This window comes from Talpa europaea (genome assembly GCF_964194135.1).
Source record: "Talpa europaea genome assembly, chromosome: 3".
In the NCBI taxonomy this organism is placed as follows: domain Eukaryota; kingdom Metazoa; phylum Chordata; class Mammalia; order Eulipotyphla; family Talpidae; genus Talpa; species Talpa europaea.
This window is the reverse complement of record NC_140069.1, coordinates 142,091,043-142,111,950: the sequence shown is the minus strand read 5'-3', so window position 1 is coordinate 142,111,950 and position 20,908 is coordinate 142,091,043. Positions and strand designations below refer to the sequence as shown.

At 50.0% G+C, this 20,908-nt stretch overlaps 1 protein-coding gene across 2 annotated transcripts in view; it reads left to right on the top strand.

Annotated features, from left to right (window-relative positions):
- The window catches only part of DENND2A (DENN domain containing 2A), a gene marked incomplete at its 3' end in the record, with an annotated part of 49,973 nt that extends 41,948 nt beyond the window's left edge, over positions 1-8,025 (top strand). For both annotated transcript variants that reach the window (XM_084229961.1, XM_084229960.1), the window contains exons 13-18: positions 234-411; positions 1,921-1,962; positions 4,378-4,495; positions 4,879-5,124; positions 7,139-7,225; positions 7,994-8,025. In XM_084229961.1, the coding sequence (XP_084086087.1) occupies positions 234-411; positions 1,921-1,962; positions 4,378-4,495; positions 4,879-5,124; positions 7,139-7,225; positions 7,994-8,025 (703 nt within the window). The remainder of the gene's footprint in view (positions 1-233; positions 412-1,920; positions 1,963-4,377; positions 4,496-4,878; positions 5,125-7,138; positions 7,226-7,993) is intronic.
- Positions 8,026-20,908: the final 12,883 nt, after the last annotated feature.

Genomic DNA, 20,908 nt, shown 5'->3' with positions numbered 1-20,908 from the left:
CCGGTGACAGTGTGAAGGGACACTTGTGAAAATCAGCCAGAGCTTTCAGGTCATCCCTGACACCACGTCTCAGGCTACCTGTGTCTGTTTTCACCTCTGTTGGGACTGTATGACCTCAAACGTACCTGCCGTCTTTTCTGACCAACTTGACCTCTCCAGGGGCCTTCCCAACCTGGGGGCCTGCACGGGCCCCTCCCTGAATCGGCCTTTCTCCCCTTGTCTCCCAACTGCAGCACGCTGTCCAAGTGCTGCCACGCCATGGTGGCGGTCATCTACCCCTTCGCCTGGCAGCACACCTACATCCCGGTGCTCCCGCCCGCCATGATCGACATTGTGTGCTCACCCACCCCCTTCCTCATCGGGCTGCTCACCAGCTCGCTGCCTCTGCTCAGGGAGCTGCCACTGGAAGAGGTGAGCCCTGCATGTGCCCTGTTCCCTCCTGTGCGGGCAGAGGGCAGAGGGGAGATGCTGGGTAAGGTTGGGCCAGCGAGCAGGGTCAGGGGAGCAGGGGGAGCCTTGGCCTTGTCCATGAGCTAGACAAGTCTGCCTCTGTCCACCCGTAGCTGCAGACTCAGTTTTCCCCTCTAGATGAACCTACTGGCGCGAACACCCATTGAGAAGGGCAGCGATTAACAACTCAACCTGATGTTAAAACACTTAGCCCATCTGCCCTACCCCCTCCCCTCCAGCTGCCCAGCAGGGAGGGAGAAAGCGCACTGAGAGCTAACAAAACCTGGAACTTATATCTGGACTTGTAATGGAGTTGACAAAGACTGCACCTGCAAATAGGTCCTTGTTCATATCGCTTGAGAAGACAACAAACTGTAGTTAGTGTCCGAGTTTTGGCTTTCCAGGTTAGGGGCCAAGCGGGGAAGGTCCTGCTGGCATTTCAGCAGTGATCTCATCCCAGCCCCTTCCTCTGGATGGCCTCTGCCCCTGAGTACTGACTGGTCCCAGCAGTCAGAGGGAACCGTAGGGGGTCAAATGAGGCCCCCAGGCCTGAACCCCAGGGGAGCACCTAGCTCTCAAATTCTCCCGGGTCCCCAGATGTGGTGTGTCTGACCAGAGAACCCTAAATCATTAAATATTAACCAGCAGATGCAGGTCTTCAGGTGCAGGTTGTGAAGTGCACAGTGTCTGTCTGGGTACACTGAGACCCCTAAAATAACTCGGGTCAATCCTGGAAGGGAATGTCTAGGAGGGAAGAGAGAGCCCCTCAGTTCCTCTGCAGGGTGTCTGGGATGTGTTGGGGCCAAATTTTTCCAGCTGTTGGTGGAACCATGGTGGCCACCCACCCAGGCCCCCTGCTCTTCTCCATAGCCAGTGTCCCAGCCATCAAGCCTGGGGGTGGGGGGAGAGGCTCTCACTTCAGGGTCCTGCAGGCCAAATCTCAAGTATGGAGGGGAAGGTGCTTTCCCTGAAGCCTGTGCTACAGACAGCCCACTGCCTGCAGCGTGCTCTGCACCCCAGATGGGCCCCTCCGCCAGGGTGCGCTCCTCCGGTCCCACTAAAGCACAGCTGAAGGGTAACTGGGAAGAAAGAGGGGAAAGCCTTGGGGGGTGGGGCATGGTGGAGTCCAGTGGAATGGGAACCGGTGGGGTCTGTGGCCCTTCTGCCACCTCAGTAGCCCACACACTAAGAGAGCCAGCCCGAGAAGCGCTGCCTCAGACCACCTGGGAACAGGGCAGCGCATCCGCCTGGCACACCCGTTCCCAGCCTGCGGTTTCAGCGCGGAGAGCCTGCAATTCAGGAGGGTCCCGCCCCCCACTTCCCCCCTTCATCATTTGTGGCCACAGCAGCAACATCAGGAAGCCACATGCCCACTCCACCCGCGCCCCAGCCGCCTCTCTGAGTGCTGAGAGTCTGTCGCTCTGTCCCGGCAGCCCTGGTGACAGTGACATCCCTTTCCTTGTCTTGTAGGTCCTTGTGGTCGACCTTGTCAACAATCGGTTCCTCCGGCAGGTAAGTGAGCCACCGCAACCAGCTGCTCTTTGTTGTCTCTTCATTGATGGAGCTCAATTTTCCAGCTCCGGAAAGGTCCTTGGTGCTCCTGGTGGGCCCCAGAGCAGGATGGCGTGCTGGGCAAGCGGCCAGGGTGGACTGTGGAAGTGCCAGATGGCAGGGACCAAAGAGGAGGGGCTTAGTGGTTCTATCACAAAATGGCTTTCTAACAGTTAGAATCTTGGTAGAGGTCTTAACGATAGACACTTGTATTTTTCTACCAGCTTTAAAGAGTCTTTGAAAATAAAGTTCATGATATAATATTAAATTGGAGAAAATCAGGACACAAAGTTATGTACAGATCTTGCTCAGCTGTGCCTGTGACCAGCATTTACTTCTCCATTTCCTCCACCCTCCACCCCAGCAACCACCGTTCTGCTCTCTATTCCTACAAGTTTGACTTTTTTTTTTTTTAATTATTTATACATACAAGAACTGAGGTTTAGACCAGGGGTGTGAGGGCGGGCGTGTTGAGCAGAACAGGCAGATCTACTGAAATCCACTGCTGAGGGGAGCAGCAGGTGAGACAGGAGAGGTCTGCTGCACCATGTGGGTAGCTCCCTGGCTGAGGATTGAACTCATGCTGATTGAGCTCAATTAATAGTGCTCAGATTTCAGCAATCAAAAAAGATAACCTCATGCAATTTGCAGCAACATGGATGGCGCTGGAAGGGATCATGCTCAGCGAAGTAAGCCAGAAAGAAAAAGAAAAATACCGGATGGTCTCACTCATAGCAGGAATCTAGAAAACCTAAATAAGGGAACAGGAAAAAGAATAACTATAAGAAAGAAAAAATCAAAATCAACAAACAACTATGAACCAGAGACACACTATGGGGGGTGGGGGTGGGGAGAGGAGGGATTGAGGTCAAAATAAGGGAGATGCAATTGTATAGGGAATATAAAAAAAAAAAATCTAAAAAAAATAGTGCTGAGATTTAACTACCAGGGAGGCCCCCCTTTGCCTTTTAAAACTGGATTATTGTTTTTTCGCTGCTGAGTTCCTTACATGTTTTGACTATCAACTCATCAGATAAATGGTTTGTAAATATTTTCTCTTCCATTTCATACATTGACTTTTCATTTTGCTGACTCTTTCTTTGGCTGTACAGAAGCTTTTTAGATTGATGTAGTTCCAATTAGTTTACTTTGCTTCTGTTGCTTATGTTTCTGGTATCAAATAGAAAAGAATCATTGCTGAGCCAGAGTCAAGGAGGTTTTTCCCTTATGTTTTCTTCTAGTAGTTTTACAGTTTTACAGTTTATATTTACATCTTGAATCCTACTTTGAGTTTATTTTTTATGAGTGTTGTAGGATAGATGTCCACTTTCATCCTTTTGCAGGTGAATATCCAGTTTTCCCAACACCATTTATTGATCAGATATGCAGGAGTTATTTTCTGGGTTCTCAATTTTGTTCCATTAGTCTGTGTTTGTTTTTATGCCATACCATTTTGATTACTATAGTTTTGTAATAAGGTTTGAAATCAGCAATTGTGATTTCTCCAGCTTTGTTCTTTCTTGGAGTTGCTTTGGCTATTCGCCATCTTTTGTAATCCTATGCAAACTGTATAAGATTATTTTCCTTCTACCTTTTTTTTGAGAGGCAGCTAGGATTGTTTTTTCTACATCTGTAAAAAAATATCATTAAATTTTTGATAGGGACTACATTGAATGGACTTTAGGTAGTATGAATACTCTAACAATATTAATTCTTCCATTCCATGAATGCAGGATAGCTTTCCATTAGTGTCTTCTTTATTTGTTTTAATTGATGTCTTATATATATCATTTAATCTTCACAATGAGATAACACTGGCAGTCGCCCGTTTTATAAATGGGGAATCTGAGGCTTGTACAGAATGTAAAAAGTGGACTGTAGGAAAATGTTCCATGACTTAAATTGCCTTTAAGACATTAACCCTTCCATTATCTTCACTTTGAAATATACTTAAAGATCAAAAATGTTATCTACCAAAGGCTATGGTGCATGTTACAGACATGTATAATTTCATGATATTAGTGGAAACTTTATTATAAATCTATTTAAATGTTTCTATAAATATCATGTTTCTATAAATATCATGTTATGCTCATTGTTCATTTGGAAATGCCAATAAGAATTTTTCTGCAAAAATAAATAAATAAATAAATTACCTTCTCTACCATAAAAAAAAAAAAAAAAAGTGGACTGTAGATTTGATTTTCAGAACTTTTTACTCTAAGTCATGTTCCTTCTGGGAACCAGTTTTAGTTCCCTAAATGGGAACTGTTTCAAGCCTGCCCTGCACTGGTGCCCAGGTGTCCAGCTGGTCGGGATGCAGCCACATTCTCCAGAGCATAGGTCTGATGGCCTGCCTGTTTTTTCTGCCTACAGATGGACGACGAGGATTCCATTCTACCCCGGAAGCTTCAGGTAGCCCTGGAACACATTCTGGAACAAAGGAACGACCTGGCTAGTGACCAGGATGAAGGACCCCTGGACTGCAAGCATGGTAAAGGCCCAGCCACCTCCCACGTTACATCTCCCCCTCCCCCTGTTAAGAGTCAGGTTGCAGGTGAACACTGGGCCTCTGTTCCCCTCGGCATTCATTGGGCGAAGTAGGAAAATGGGCGAGAGATGCACACAAGGGAGGAGCTCAATGTGTGAGCCCTTTCCTGTGTTTCATTCAAACCATAAATTCTGGGAACTCTTTCTCCCACCTCCCTCCTCTGAAATATCTGTTTAAAGGGGCTGACCACTGTGTCAGCCTTTTCCACGGATCATTCCAATTTGCTGTGGAGGGACCGGCAGTCGCTCATCTTACTAACTGGCTTATCCCCGAGGCTCTGCTCAGCCCTGCCCCTCACCAGCTCTGACTCTCCCCACTTTGCTCAGGCCCTGAGTCCAGCCCCTTGAACGAGGTGGTGTCTGAAGCCTTCGTCCGCTTCTTCGTGGAGATCGTGGGCCACTACTCCTTGTTCCTGACGGCCGGAGAGCGCGAGGAGAGGACCCTGCAGCGCGAGGCTTTCCGCAAGGCCGTGTCCTCCAAGAGCCTCCGCCGCTTCCTGGAGGTGTTCATGGAGACCCAGACATTTCGGGGTTTCATCCAGGAGCGAGAGCTGCGCCGGCAGGATGTCAAAGGTTAGGGGGTGCCCACCAGGTTAGGGTGGAGGCAGCTCAAGAAACCCAGACCCCAGGTAACTGATGAGCAGAGAAAAGGTCATGGGCCCAGGGCGTGGTGGGAGCACATTCCAGTCTTTTATTGAGAACATTCTTTGTTTTTAATTAAACTTTTTAAAATTGCAGTAAGATTGGTGGCAACACTATAAATGATTCAGGGGAGCAGATTTGCACCTGTTCAGATGTATGTCACCATACCACCAAGGCACCCATAATCCTCCACTGAAGACAATCAGGGTCCTTTGCCCTCTACCCCCACCCTCCCCATCTATCAATAGTATCCGCAAATCTGCAGTTAGGTTTTCATTTAGTTCTCTCTGTTTCTGTGTTTTGGCTCTCTGTGTTCACCATAAGCATCTGGTATATGTCTTTTTCCTTCTGACTTAGTTCACTTAGCATTATCCAGTCCCTCTTTGCTTCCATGTTGCTAAAAAAAATAGTATCTCTTTTTTACAGTTCAGTACTATTCCATTGTGTATATATGCCACACCTTCCTTATCTGTTGGTGGGCACTTAGGCTGTTGGCTATTAGAAAGAGTGCTGCAGTGAACACAGGCCTGTATATATCCCTTTGATTGAGCGTTTTTGCATTCTGTAGATAAATACCAAGGAGAGGAATTGCTGGGTCATGTGGTACATCTATTTTTAATATGTTGAGGAACCTCCATATTGTTTTCTGGAGGTGCCGGACCCGTCTACAGTCCCACCTGCGGTGTAAAAGGCTCCTTTTTCTCTACACCTTCAGGAACAGTTGTTGTTTCTGGGATTTTTTGATACCGACCATGCTCATGGAATTGAGGGGTTATCTCATTGTGACTTTGACATGCATTTTCCTGAATATAAGTAATATTGAACATTTTTTCATGGGCCTGTTGACCATCTGTACATCTTCTTTGGAGAAATGTCTATGTTACTCTTTTGAGAACATTCTTTCTGGCCACCTCTGAGCTGGTGAATACTTCCCTGATGTTCTGCCTTTCTCCTCCCACATCTCTTTTCCCTCTGTGGGCCTCTCCCAGAACCACATTCCAGTTCTAGTCTACCCAGCTTGAGGAAACATTGAGGACACCTTTCCTTCCTCTCTCAGTAGCCCCTCTTTTCCTTGGGCCTCCTCTCATCCCTGCTGCCCTTCTTTTTTCCCTAACATTAATTTATTTATGCATACAAGAGCTGGGGTGCAGGCCAGAGGCGCGGGGGGTGAGAGGATTCACCAGAGACAGAGTGGGGAACAGAACAGGCAGATTGACTGAAATTCACTGCTGAGAGGAGCAGTGGGCGAGCCAGGAGAGGTCGGCTGTGCCATGTGGGTTGTTCTCTGGCCGGGGGTTGACGTCATGCTGCAGTGCCTGCGGATGGCTTCATAGTGCTGAGACTTAACCCCTTGCACCACCAGGGAGGCCCATGAGAGGATCCTTTTAAATAGGAAACAAGCTGGGTAACAGATGCCTGCTTGCAGATCACTGAGAGGTGGCAGCCATGCCAGCTGCATGGAAGGGGTCTTCTGTCCCTGGGAGATCAGTGAGCGATGCAGACAGACAGGGGTCAGAGCTGCAGGCCTAAGAGGCGGCCCGTCCACCTTCCTGACTCCACAGGTGGCAGATGCCACTTGGCCAGGCTCCCTCGTAGAGAGGAAGGTGAGAGAAGGGGGCTGCAAGAGCTCCTGAGAGCCAGATCTACCTGGTACACCTTTGAAACTGCCTGCCTGGCCCAATGGGGACTCTTGGAAGGTGTTTGTTGAACAAAAAATAGGATTTCATAGACCAGCTCCCTTTACAGATTTCCCAAGACAGTTATTGCACAAGATTGGGCCATTAGAAGGGTAATAAAAACTTTTATAAACCTTATGATTGATGGGGAGCAAGTTTATAGGAGCAGCTTGTCTCCCAAGCAGGGCTTGTCTTTCCCGTGGCGATCGGAGGTGGACTTGTTTCCAGGCACAAGGGACTAAAATAGGAGGGGGTTCTTTTGTCAACAGGGCTGTTTGAGGTCCGAGCCCAGGAGTACCTGGAAACTCTCCCCAGCGGAGAGCACAGTGGAGTCAACAAGTTCCTCAAGGGACTAGGTAAGCCCCAGGCTCACCGTCCTGTCCCAACATGTAAAAAGGGACACGTGTGCCCCCCCTGGGCCCCTGCTGTCTTCGACACTATTACCTCTCCCACTCTTAAATCTTCTGGGGAGTTGAGCTTAGAAAATAAGAGATTTCTGGCAGTAAAGACCTGGACCAGCCTCCATATGCCCCTGAAAGTGGAAATGTCAGGCTTATAAGGACGCTGGCCTAATCAGTAAAAAAAAAACCTTTACTGGAAAAGAGATGATAAAGAAGAAAGCAAAAAAAAGGAAGGAGGGACAGAAGAACCCTGGGAAGATAAACCTGTGGTGATGAGGACCACCACCTGCCCTACACACACATATTACACACATACCACACACATCTCCCCACATACCCCCACATGCACACCACCCCTCACACACACACACACACACACACACACACACACACACACACTGCCAGGTGTTTTCTCCTCACTTGGCTCTTCAGGGATGTCTGTGTTACCATTCCAGACTCAAACCCTCCTCAACAGCTCTGACACTCATCCTGTCAGAATTCCCCTAGATAAGGGAGATCCCTTGCACGAGGAAGGTACACGAGGAGCTGGGGGGAGTGGGAGATTCCAGGAAATGTCTCTCCCCCAACTTCTCCGGAACACTGGGGTGAGGCTCTGGGCGCGTGGGCGCAAGCCACAGCTGTCCACACCACACCTGGGGTGAAGCGGGCTGGATTCAACTCAGTTCTCTGTCCTCCTGGTGAAACCTCCTTTTCTTTTTTTAGGCAATAAAATGAAGTTTCTCCACAAGAAATAACCCTCAGCTCATCCTCAAGGGAAAACTTCCTCTTGGTGCAACCACTGTTTTAGAAACATTTCTGATGGCCCCTCTGAAACGTGGGCCTTGCTGTCCCCGGTGCTGGGTAATGGCCAGATGTTTTCTGGCCACCACTGGGCCCGCCCCAGGCCCGGGCCCCAGAGCCGCCCAGAGGTGCCGCTTCTTCTGAACAGCACTGGAAAGGGGGCCTGAGGCCCACATTCAGATGGATGGTTTTGGCTGTTGGTCTTTGGATTTTTGATATTTTTCATCTTAGATATTAAAAGAAGGAAAAGTATTTGGTTTTTTTTATTATGCCAGGCCTAAGAGAACCCTCCCCTGCCTCTATCATGTTTTCTCGCCTCATCCTGCCTGGCAGCTGGACTGTGGAGCCCAAGGCGAGAGGGGTGGAAAGAGCAGCAGCAGGGACTCGGAGCCAAGTGCTCCTCTGGACAAAACTGGGGACAAGCATGGCTGTTAGGGGAGGAGTGACCCCACCACAGGTGGCGCCCCCAGGTTTCAGGATTGCAGTTGTCTTGGGGAAAAGACTGGCCTGCAGGCCGGTGGAGCCAGATCTGGGCCTGAAGGCGAAAGGGGATCCTGAGGGAGATGGCTTCCTGGGAAGAGTTGGGCCTGCAGGTCGGCCGGTGATGCCATCTGCTGGCCACGGCCGGCTCTTCAGACTTGCCTCTCAGGAGCCACGCTCCATCCGGGGCATGTGCCCAAAGTGGACACCCCATGTTCAGATCTGCTCAAAAATGTTCTTGGGGCCTGAAAGCTTATGGTGCTGCCTAGAACCCCATGAAATACACAAGCCAGGGCCTTGACCCGCTTCCCACATGTAGGAAGTGAAATCTGTCCATCTCCTTGTGGGGGCCCAGAGCAGCGGGAGAGAACCGTGCAAATGCAGGCTAAATGGACTTGCGCTGTGGATATTAACGGGGCGGGGGGGGGAGTGTGTGAACATGGGGGGAGCAGCCTCAGTAGAACTGGTGTGGTGGGCGAGCAGGCACTTGCGTCCCCTGGAGCAAGAGCAGAGAACATGGGTGGGTGGCACAGCCTAGTTCTGGGGCCACCACCTGCATGCCCCACTGAGGATCCCCTCTGGATGGAACCAGCGACCCCAAGACACACAGAAGGAATGTGCTCTGGCCTGGCCCCGCCCAGGCGTCTGCGCTGCCCTGCACGGCTCCTCCTCTCCTGGGACCTGGGAGCAAGGCTGTTTCTGAGGCAAAAAGGAAAATGAGGCAGAGGCTGATCTCCCAGTCTACATTAGGGGTTTTCAACTGAGGCCTGAGGCACCCCCTCGTTGTATCCAGGATTTGTTGTGTCCATTCATTTTTCAGGACAGGGTTCATCGTTTACATCAGATTCTCAAACCAGTGCAAGGCCCCCCCAAAATGGTAGGAACCAGACTGTGCTTACAAAAGAATCCAGGTGGGTGGATGTGGTTGAGGCTTGGGGAGACCACTGAGAATCTCTGAGGGTGGGGGCTCAGGAATTTGTGTCTAACACGCTCCTCAGATTAGTTAACTTTATTAATACCAATATTCTGCATATTTTTCTATTGCCCAGAGATGATCACTTTTAATATTTTGGAATATACTTTCTTTTCTAACTTATTTCATGTTATATTGTTTACTTAACATTCCTAAGTGAATAAATATACATCCTTACCCACATGCCTAGTGACTGTCTAATATTTAATTTGTAGCTGTCTGGAATGTTGTTTGACCAACCCTCTACGCTAATGTCTGCAGGATCGCTCCAGTTTAAACATCATAAAGAACACTGAGAAAAACATCAGTGCCTCTTAGCACATTGCCCCCACTTCCATTTTGGCTTCAAGTAAAATATACAATCGAAAAGTAATCAGATCATCCCTATACAGCCTAAGAAAACTCTACCCGCAGCCACATCCGGGCACCAGCACCCAGGTCAAGAAGATCATCACACCCCAGAAACATCCTCTTTCCCAACATCCCTCCTACCTGACTCAGCCTAGCTTTAAACTAAATCAACTAAAAACATCTTCAAAGTGACAGATCAGGCCAGGGAGGGTCAGAGGCAAGAGAGAAAAGACACGTGCTTCCGGTTCACCATCTAAGGCAGATTCTGGAACGAGGTGGCTGTTTGTGTTCAGAAACAAGTGTGGCTAGAGAGGCGCGGTCTGTGGGACCGGATGACCACCCTGCAACCTTTGTGGCTTGCCTCATCAACCAAGCTGTCCAAGATCCAAGCCCTGTCACGCCAATTAAAAAAAAAAAAAACTCTCATAAAGAAGAGGTTTGTGTTTAGAAGGCTTCATTACTGTGTCTCCAGTGCTAGTGAAACACAGGGTTGTGGCAGAAGTTGGGGCAGAGATGCAGGGTGGACTTTATCGCCATGGAAGATCAAGAGGCCCCGGTGGGCAAGAAGGGGCGAGGGGGAGCAGGTGCAGCTGCCATGTCTTGGTAAGAGGCCACAGACTGCAAGTCTGAGGGAGGAGGCAGCCGTCACTGCTGCTGGGAGGAGGAAGATGAATTCTTAGAAATGGTCACCAGCACCTCACCCGGGTTAGTGAGAAGAGCGGCCATTCATGGAGCCTGCCTGTCGGCCCCTCACCTTGCTGAGTTCATCTTGTGTGTGATTTGAAGACTGGAGCGTAAGCCTCCTGCGGGCAGGGACTGTGTCCATCATGTCCACTGCTGAATTCCCAGAACCCACCACCAGTGCCTGGCTGGAGGAGGCGCTTACTAGATGTTGGCTGACCAAGGTAGCAGTCCCCACCACAGCAGGCTCATCCGACACAGGTGCCTCACCAAGGCAAGGGAACCCTTTAAAGGGGGGAGTCCACCTGTCTTTTCACCCTAACAGATATTCCCGGCTTCTCAAACACTGTTCTTAGCACCCACCACCTACCTAGGAGACCATGTTAGTAATCAGAAGGTTGCTTGGTGAGTAGAGAGAGCAAAGGACATTGGCGAGTCTGGACAGACATCTCCCCAGCTGGGTGGGGAGCTCAGACTTGCCCTGTCCCTTTCTCTGGACAGTGCTGGGCACCCCTGCCCACTCCTTGATCCTTGGCATCTATCCCTATTTCTTACTCCCTCCTCTTTTTATTTGATAGGGTGAAATTTATATAACAAAATTATGTTACATGAACAAATCTGTGACATTGAGTACATACACAAAGTTGTGCAACCACCAGAAACATTTTCACCACCCCAAAAGGTAACCCCGTACCCCCTAAGCAGTCACTGTCATTCCCTCCTCCCGCCAGCCCCAGGCAGCCACCCATCTGCTCGCTATCTCTATCCTGGACATGTCATGGAAGTAGAACCTCACAGCATCACCTTGTGTCACCTGGCACGTGTTTTCAGCAGCAACCAGTGCTTTGTTCCCATCCCTGGCTGAGTGATTTTTCACTGTAGGGGCCCACATTTTGTTCATCCTTCCATCCATCAATGGGCATTTGGGTTGTCTCGACGTCTTGGCTATCGTGAATGGCGCTGCTGTAGAGGCATGTGGGCAGGTATTCACATAAGTCCCTGTCCATTTTCTTGTGTATGTGCACTGAGGGTGGAACTGCTCAGTCATACAGTAGTTTCTTTTTTTTTTTTTTTATTTATGCATACAAGAACTAGGGTATAGGCCAGAGGTGCGGGGGGTGAGAGGATTCAACAGAGACAAAGTAGGGGGCAGAACAGCAGACTGACTGAAATCCACTGCTGAGGGGAGCAGCAGGTGAGACAGGAGAGGTCTGCTGTGCCATGTGGGTAGCTCCCTGGCTTGGGGATCGAACTCATGCTGCAGTGGCTGCAGATAGCTTCATAGTGCTGCAACTTAACCCCTTGCATCCTCAGGGAGGTCCCCATACAGTGGTTTCTACATGTAAAGGCTTGAGGAACCAGCAAAGTCTTTTCCACATCGGCCACAGCATCTTACACTCCCACCTGCAATCCAGGTAGGCAATGTTTCCTCCCTTCCTTTCTGCCCTTCCTTTCTGGACAAGGTAGCAGTCCCCACCACAGCAGGCTCATCCGACACAGGTGCCTCACCAAGGCAAGGGAACCCTTTAAAGGGGGGAGTCCACCTGTCTTTTCACCCTAACAGATATTCCCGGCTTCTCAAACACTGTTCTTAGCACCCACCACCTACCTAGGAGACCATGTTAGCAATCCAGGTAGGCAATGTTTCCTCCCTTCCTTTCTGCCCTTCACCGTCCCCTGCCTCTCAGATTAGAACCCACGTTTCCCCGGGGTGACTGGAACCCCCTGCATCAGATTCATGTGGGCTACTAGTTTGAAAAGCAAATTCTTGGAATCCACCTACCCCAATTGGAGCCCAGGTCGCTAAGTCCTTGGCTACCTGGGAGATCCCCAAATGTCTCCAGTTATGTGCAGGATCTGTCTTCGGTGACTCGCTTCTTAGGATGGCTGATCTCACTGTTATGAACATTCTCTCTGAAGTTCTCCTGACAGAGTGATCTTTGGGCCAGGTTTTGGAAATAAGTCTTTAGCTCCATGCCCCGAGTGAGCGTCTGAAGAATAAAATCAATGAAAAGGGTGTAATCCTGCAAGGGACCGCGAGGGGTCGCACTCCTTCAGCTCCTTAGTCGCTTTCCTTTGGCTTGAAAGCAAATCCAGGGCAGTGATGGCAGGCCCCCAAAATCCTGGTGAGAGTGAGGTGGGGTAATCTGTAGGAGGGCAAAGTGGGCAGCAGGCTCTAATCAGACTTCATGGGAACTGATGTGAGCTCAGGCTTCAGAGCTGGTGATGTGGGGCTGCCCTGGAGCAAAGGTTAGTAAGACAAACTGAGGGCAGGTGAGAGGATCCACTTACCTGCTGGCCCCTGTGATGGCTAATTCCCTTCCTCCCTGACTGTCTACTGACTACACCTCACTCCCACCCAGTCCCAGGGGTGTGGACTGCCAGCCTCTACCTTCTTTCTGGCTACAGTTAACAGAGGCCTGGTTCCTTGGTCACAGGCCAGAGAGCAAACAGCCTCAAATTTGATGGACTCTGGGCTCCTCACCTGTCCTCTTACTCTCCCGCCTACAGCCATCCCCCTCCTCACCCCAATAACAAACTCCTCAGAGCACAGTAAGTTCTGCCACCCACTCCCAGCAGGCTGTCCCTACAGCAGAGTAAACTTCCTCACCCCCAAGGCAGGCAGAATGTGAATGAGGTGTTTTCCTGGCAGACCCACCCTTAGCTCTCTCCCCAGGCCTGGGACCAGGTGAAAGAGCTTATCCTGAGGGGCTCCGGGGGACAGCAAGGCCTGAGCAGGAGGCAGCAGGCCCGAGGTCCAGCAGAGGGCCTTGCCACAGGCAGCTATTGAGTCCAGTGCCCAGCGCCAGAGTTCACGTGAATCTCGTGCAGAGGCCGCTTCTCTTGAAAACCAAAACAGGTGACACTTGCACAACGGTGAGGATGTGCTTCATGCCAACAATGAGCTGTACAGTTAAAAATGGTTTAAATGATACATGTCTCATTATGTACCAATTACCCCCACACACAACTGAAACCCACAGCCATCGTGTTGCAATGTATTTATATGCTAGTGCAGAGATGTTAACCTTGGGCGTGTGTCATTCACTTTTGTGTTTCTATGGGAGAAATGCCAACTTCTTCCTCTGTGCACTTGTTTCCTTCCTTTCCGCAGGCTCTGATCCTGAGAGCACTGTCTAATACGGTCTCGTGCTACGGTCTCTTACAACTCTGTTTTCTTTCCACTCCAGGCCTGGTCTGGGAAATTGTGGGGAATTCTTTCTATTTTTTTTTTAAGATTTATATATATATATATATATATATATATATATATATATATATAAGAACTGGGGTACAGGCCAGATGCGCGGGAGAGTGAGAGGAGTCACCAGAGACAGAGTGGGGAGCAGAACAGGCAGACTTACGAAATACACTGCTGAGCGGGCAAGACAGGAGAGGTCTGCTGCACCTTGTGGGATTCTATCCGGCTGGCCGGGATCGAACCCGTGCTGCAGAGGCTGCGAACAGCTTCACACTGCAGCGCTCAACCGCCTGCACCACCAGGGAGGCCCAAGGGAATTCTTTAATGTATTTCTCAAAGGTTAAGGAAGGGGCCTCCCTGGTGGTGCAAGGGTAGTTAAGCACAGCACTATGAAGCTATCCGCAGCTTCTGCAACACAAATTTGATCCCTGGCCAGGGAGGTACCCACATGGTACAGCAGACCTCTCCTGTCTCCTTGCTGCTCCCCTCAGCAGTGAATTTCAGTAGATCCGCCTGTTCTGCTCCCCGCTCTGTCTCTGCTGAATTCTCTCACACACACACCCCTGCACTTCTGGCCTGTACCCCAGTTCTTGTATGCATAAATAAATAAATAAATCTTTTTTTTTAAAAAAAAAAAGAAAAAGGTTAAGGAAGGACACGGAGGCTTAGGACAGTGCAGTGTGCACTGCTGAAATTTGCTAAAACCCGTGGTCTTACTTCCTTCTCCAGCTCCAAAATCAGCTCCCAAAAGGTCAGCCTGGCTCTCTCCCCTCCCCACTCCTCCCTGGGACCCAGAACACACTCTTCCCTTCCCTCAGGGCCTCTGAGATAAGCTACCTCAAGAACTGGGCTGAGCTGATAAGAATGTGAGGAATCCTCCCTGCAAGACTTTTCTGTTTCAAGGACAGACTCATGAGCTGTAACCCTAGCAGGTGGACTGCAGAATTGAGACTAGAGGTTAGGGGACACTGCCACTGAGTTGGGGCCTGTCCCCTTCCCTGACTTCATCTGCCCCAGCAGGTTTCCTAGGACCCCACCTTGACATTAAGTTTTGGGTTTAAAACCCACACACAGATGATTTTGGGGAGGGGGTGGAAAGGGAACCCAGTGTTCCCCAATCCCAGCTCCTCCACTCCGGCCTTGCCCAAACTGCCACCCACAGCAGTAAAAAAAGAGTGAGACCTTTTTGAAGTGAAGAGATTGTTCTGGAATTAGATAGTGGGCGATAGTGCTGACATTTGTACAACTTTGTACTAAAAAACCACTGAACTATACACTTCAAAAGGGAGACCTTTATAGTAGATGAATTATACTTCAATTACAAATTTAAAATGAGCCATTGGGGATACACTAGGGGAAAGAGAGTGGGGTGTGTGGGATAAGCTGAGCCTGCCGGAAGTTATGGGGTCTAACGAGCTGCAGGAGTTAGAAGCAGCACCCATAACCCAACATCAGGAGAGAAAGGGCCATCTTGGTGTTTGGTTCTAAGCAGCTTCTGTGACTGAGAACCTGAGCACCCCCAAATTGTGCACTTATGGTTCTCTCTGCATAGACCTTGCTCCATAGAAAAGGGTATTATTGGTACCAGATTCTGGGCTCTTGAGTTCTCTGAGAAATAGAAATAACGGAGACCAATCCTACAGGTGCCAAGCAAGAGTTTATTCAAGCTTATGCAATTCAGCACAAGGGAGCCAGTCTCGGGGACAGGGTCTGGCGAGCTCCCTGAGGAACAGGTGGAGGCTCTACTTAAGCAGTGTTAACCCAGCAGCATTATAGGCCTGGGAGAGTGTTACCTGCTCTCTCAGGTCACGCCACCTCTGAACTCGTGATCCCCTCATGCCCATGACCTCTTCATGACGAATGCCATTTCATTAGCCCAGAGAGCTGTTAACCTAACAGCTTGGTTAGGGTTAAAAATTAATTTCAGGGGCCTCCCTGGTGGCACAAGGGGTTAAGTCTCAGCACTATGCAGCTCTCTGCAGCCACTGCAGCACGAGTTCAATCCCCGGCCAGGGAGCGGCCCACATGGTGCAGCAGACCTCTCCCATCTCCCTGCTGTTCCCCTCAGCAGTGTATTTCAGTAGATCTACCTGTTCTGCTCCCCGCTCTGTCTCTGGTGAATCCTCTCACACACACATACCCCCCACACTACACCCCAGTTCTTGTATGCATAAATAAATAAAAATAAACCTTTAAAAAAAAAACCCAAAACTTAATTTCATCTGAAGCCGGTGTGGAGGAGAGGTCCCTCTCAGAGACAGGGAGTCACTCTCAGTGTGGGAAGGGGACCTGGGCTCGCATCTCCAGTGGAGAAAATGCAATTTTCTGCTTTATAATGACTTGGTCGGCCTCAGCCTGAGTTCATGGCCAGTATCTTGGAGTTTCCTGAGACTCCCGGACCCTATCTCCTGCCTAACACATTTTCACTGTGTCAGCTGACAGCCGCATCCCCCCATGGACCCGTGGCTCCTTCCCTTGTGATTACGGTGCCTCTGGACACACAACTGCCTGGAGTAATCAGGAGTTACTGGTGGCCAAATATTTCACTGAATCTTGCATCTCTCCTAGCAGGCGAAACCTGAACCAGCCCAAAGGTTCATTGTCAGCCACGCCCTACCTCTTCTCCCCTGGAAGGCTCCTCCCTATCCCTCCCCTGCAGCCCTCTCTTCCCACTCCAGGGTTTTAGTTCCGTCTCTGAACACTGGACAGTGTTCACCACAAAGGAGACCAGGACGGAAAGTCAAATATATTTTTCTGAAGGAGGAATGTTTTTGTCACATGTTTGCCCCAGTTAAAACCCACGTTAACCCCTGTGTGTCTGGGAGAGAGCATTTTGGGTGCTTTTGTGCTGTATTGTAAAGGAGGACCAGGGCCCAAGACCGGAGAGAGGCCCCCCCATGCCCCTGGGCACTGCCGGGTCCAGGGCAGGAAAGAGGAGGGACTATAGCCTTATACTTGGTCTAGTTGTTTTTTCTTTTTTTTAATGCCGAAAGAGCAATTATTTGTTCTTGAATGGCACTGTCATCTGGTACTGGGGAAGGGTTTTCCCGTAGACTATGCATGCAAATTACTTCCAGGTTTGAACAAAGCCTGTGACTTGTTAGCCTCTGGGGATTCTGTATGGATTCTGGAGACTGCATGGGTTTGAATCCCTTCTCACGCCTGGTGGGACTTGGAAAATGTTACTTAACGCCTCTGTCTCAGTTTCCTCCCCTATAAAATTAAAATAGTAAATAAAACTTTTATGAAGATTGAGTTAGTTAACCCAAGTGCTTAGAATTCCACTCTTAAGAATATATCCAACAAAATGCACGTTTTACACTACAAGACACAGATAGAGTCATAGCAGCATTGTTTATAAAAGCTAAAAACTGAGGGGCCTCCCTGGTGGTGCATGGGCTTAAGACGCAACCTATGAAGCTGTCCGCATCCTCTGCAGCCCGAGTTCAATCCCCAGCCAGCCAGGGAGCTACCCACATGGCGCAGCAGACCTCTCCTGACTTGCCCGCTGCTCCCTTCAGCAGTGTACTTCAGTCAGTCTGCCTGTTCTGTTCCACACTCTGTCTGGTGGATCCTCTCACCACCCCCCAACCTCTGGCCTGTACCCTAGTTCTTGTATGCATAAATAAATAAATCTTTAAAAAAAAAAAAAAAGACAGACCATCAGGTGATAAGGCACATGATTTGAAAAAAAAAATATTGACGTGCATGGGTGTTCACAGAATGAAGTGAAAAGCAAAGAGGTGTGGAGTCAGGGGCCTTGTATACCCCAAAGGAAACATGGTTTGGGTTTCTAGCGCCGATACATTGTTGGGAAGAAACCACTAGGAAATCTAGGGGGAAACTGATGACGGTGGGGGTTCATGTTAGTAGATTTGGCCACGCGGACTCATCCCAATGCCGACTCTCCATCCCTGTGGTTAGGGTTGCTCTGGGCTCTCTGGTGCGGGAGAGGGGGCACCTTTGCTAGGGAAATTGATGCCCTGCCTTTAGGGGGATAAGGAGCAAGAGGGCAGCCAACTCTTCTGCATCTTTGGATTTTCAATTGCTTTCAGTTCAAAATAACCTTAACGCTGAAGCAGTGTATTTGGGAGTGTCCTATCCTGAGCCCCTAAGTGTAGACCATGCACATTGGTTTTACACACTGTTCCTTTTGTTTGCTTACACGCATACCTGCACATGCCAAAAAAAGTTTGTTTCTCTCTGCTTGCTTATCTGAAGTGTCTGCGAATTCCTTTAAAAAAAAAAAAAGATTTATTTAATTATTTATACAAGCACTGGGTACAGTCAGAAGCGCGGGAGGGTGAGAGAACTCACCAGAGCCAGAGCGGGGAACAGAACAGGCAGACTGATGAAATACACTGCTGAGGGGAGCAGTGGGCAGGGCAGGAGAGGTCTGCACCATGTGGGACCCTCGCCGGGGGCCAGGGATTGAACTAGTGCTGCAGAGGCTGCGGGCGCCTCGCAGCCCAGCGCTCAACCACTGCGCCACCAGCGGAGACCCTGAGAATTCCTTTTTACGCCTTCGTGGGACTAGAAACTGTGGTGGTTCGAGGGCTACGTTAACAGCGCCATGCCTTCTACACTGTCTCCTGGAGCACCTGCGGCCACACCCAGGAAGTGGGGCCTGGAAGCCTGGTAAGGGCGGGATCTCAGGGCTGGCAGCTGATGGTGAAATGGGCAGATGCAGCGGTAGGAGGTGCAGTTGCCATGGGCAGAACAGGTGGCCAGGTGGTGCATGAGGAGGGAGGAAGCAGGTGAGCAATTGTCTCCCAGGCAGCTGACAGGGAGCAGATCTCAAATTCAGTTGTGCGCAGCTCCTCTCAGCAGCTATTTATAGCTCAGACGTTTCCCCTCCTTCTTAGGTAGCCAAGGGGAGCCCTGGGTCTTCTCTCCAGTGAAGTCTGCTCCTGGGTGAGGCCTGGCTCCCCGGGCCTGTGCACCGGGTAGGGACTCAGCCCTGTGTGTGCTATCTACTGCAAACGCTCCTCCTCCATCTCTGTTTTTATTTTTTTCTCAAAGATTTATTTATTTATGCATAGAAGAACTGGGGTACAGGCCAGAGTTGTGGGGGTTGAGAGGATTCACCAGAGACAGAGTGGGGAACAGAACAGGTGGATTGACTGAAATGCACTGCTGAGGGGAGCAGCAGGTGAGACAGGAGAGGTCTGCGGCGCCGTGTGGGTAGCTCCCTGGCTGGCTGGGGACAGCTTCATAGTGCTGCCACTTAACCCCTTGTGCCACCAGGGAGGCCCCATCTCTGTTTGTTTGTTTGTTTGTTTGTTTGTTTGTTTGTTTGTTTGTTTGTTTTTGTATGTGTAATTGACCATCTTAACCATTTCTGCTGAGTGGTGTGTGGTGGTAGGGAGTGGGCTGCTCTCCAGACTGACTCTCCATCCCCAGCTGAAACTGTTGCTCCTTCTTTATTTTTTCTTTAAACAAAAGCCCTTTATTTTATTTTTATTTTTTTTAAAGATTTATTTATTTATTATTTATACAAGCACTGGGTACAGTCAGAAGCGGGGGAGGGTGAGAGAATTCACCAGAGCCAGAGCGGGAAGCAGAGCAGGCAGAAGGACGGAAGTACACTGCTGAGGGGAGCAGCGGGCGGCAGGAGAGGTCTGTGCGCCATGTGGGACCCTCCTCCAGTGGCCAGGGAGCAGCCAGAACCCAGTGCTCAACCGCTGCGCCACAGGGGAGGCCCAGTTGCTCCTTCTTAAACAACTCTTCCTTCCCTTCCCCCATCTCCATTCTACTGTCTCTATGGTCTGACTCTAGGTCCTCCAGGAGTGGACTCATACAACATCTGTCCTTTAGTGACCGGCTAATTTCACTGACAATCACGTCCCCAAGGTTCAGCCACCTTGGAGTCCAAGTCAGAATTCCCTTGCTTTTATTTTATTTTATTTATTTATTTTTTTGTGGGACCTTCGCCGGCGGCTGGGGAACGAACCAGCACTGCAGAAGCTGCGGGCAGCCTTGATGCCCAGCGCTCAACCCCTGCGCCACCAGGGGAGGCCCTCCCTTGCTTTAAAAAACTGGATAATATTCATTCCACTGTAAGTCTAAACCACCATGGACATTTGGGTCCAGTCCGCGCTTTCACCCTTCAGGTGCGGTGTTGGACAGCATCCCCACCCCATGCCGGGTACCGCAGATGGAACCGCTGTCCTGTTTAAAGCCTGCATCTCTCACTGTTGGCGCGGAGGAGCAGGTAACCGAGAAAGAAGATTGTATGACCAATGGCATTTCTTGGAGAGGGGTCCTGGCCTCGTGTTTTACCCAGAAACCCCCACCAGACTGGCAGCTCCAAAGGGTAGAAGTAGGTTGTGGCCAGAGATGGCTGTGAGGTTGAACAGCCTGCATGTGAACTCTAGAGAAGGTATCTGGGGAAAAGAAAAAGGTCACTGAGGATGAAGGGGCTGTGGTTAATGTGGCCCCTTGGATTTTACAGACGCCTGGCCCTGTGATCTGGCGTGGGGCAGAGACATTGCAGGGCAGGTGCCAAAGTCCCTGACGAATGATCAGGACTGTTGACTCAGTTAACTGGGTTGATTTGTTTATCAGAACAACTTGTATGCAGAAGCCTGGCCTGGGACTTAGAGGTGTCCCAGTTAGAAAGTAGATAACACTGGCAAAGCTGGCAGCTGCGGGACTCCCAGCTACGTTTTTCCCACAGCTGGAAAGGCTTTGCCCCCACCATGCCCGTCCCTGCCCATGACCTTCCATGGCTTCACATGGCCAACCCCTTGCTGTCCCCACCCTTGCTACCTGCCCCTTCCTGCCAAGGAGTTTGTGCTCCAACAGAGCATGCACAGCTCCTTCCAGCTTCCCTCCTACGCCCTTATATCCCTGGGCTCCAGGTCTGGCCTTCCGGTCAGCCCTAGCTCCATTAAATCTCAGCCTGTGTTGTGTCTTCCCTGCTACCCTCTCACTCCCAACCAGTCTGGCTCAAAGGCTGCTTCTCTGAGTTCTGCTAACACCCTGCAGATGCCTCTACCACTGCAGGCTCCCCAGTAAAATGCTTGCTCCGAGTCTGGTGCTCTCTAAGCTGCCACGTTCCTTGAGGACAGGTGCTTTCTCTTCCCATTTCTGTCTCCCCCTCCATTCACTCGCTTACTCAGTAGATGCATCTTTAGTGAACTGTAAT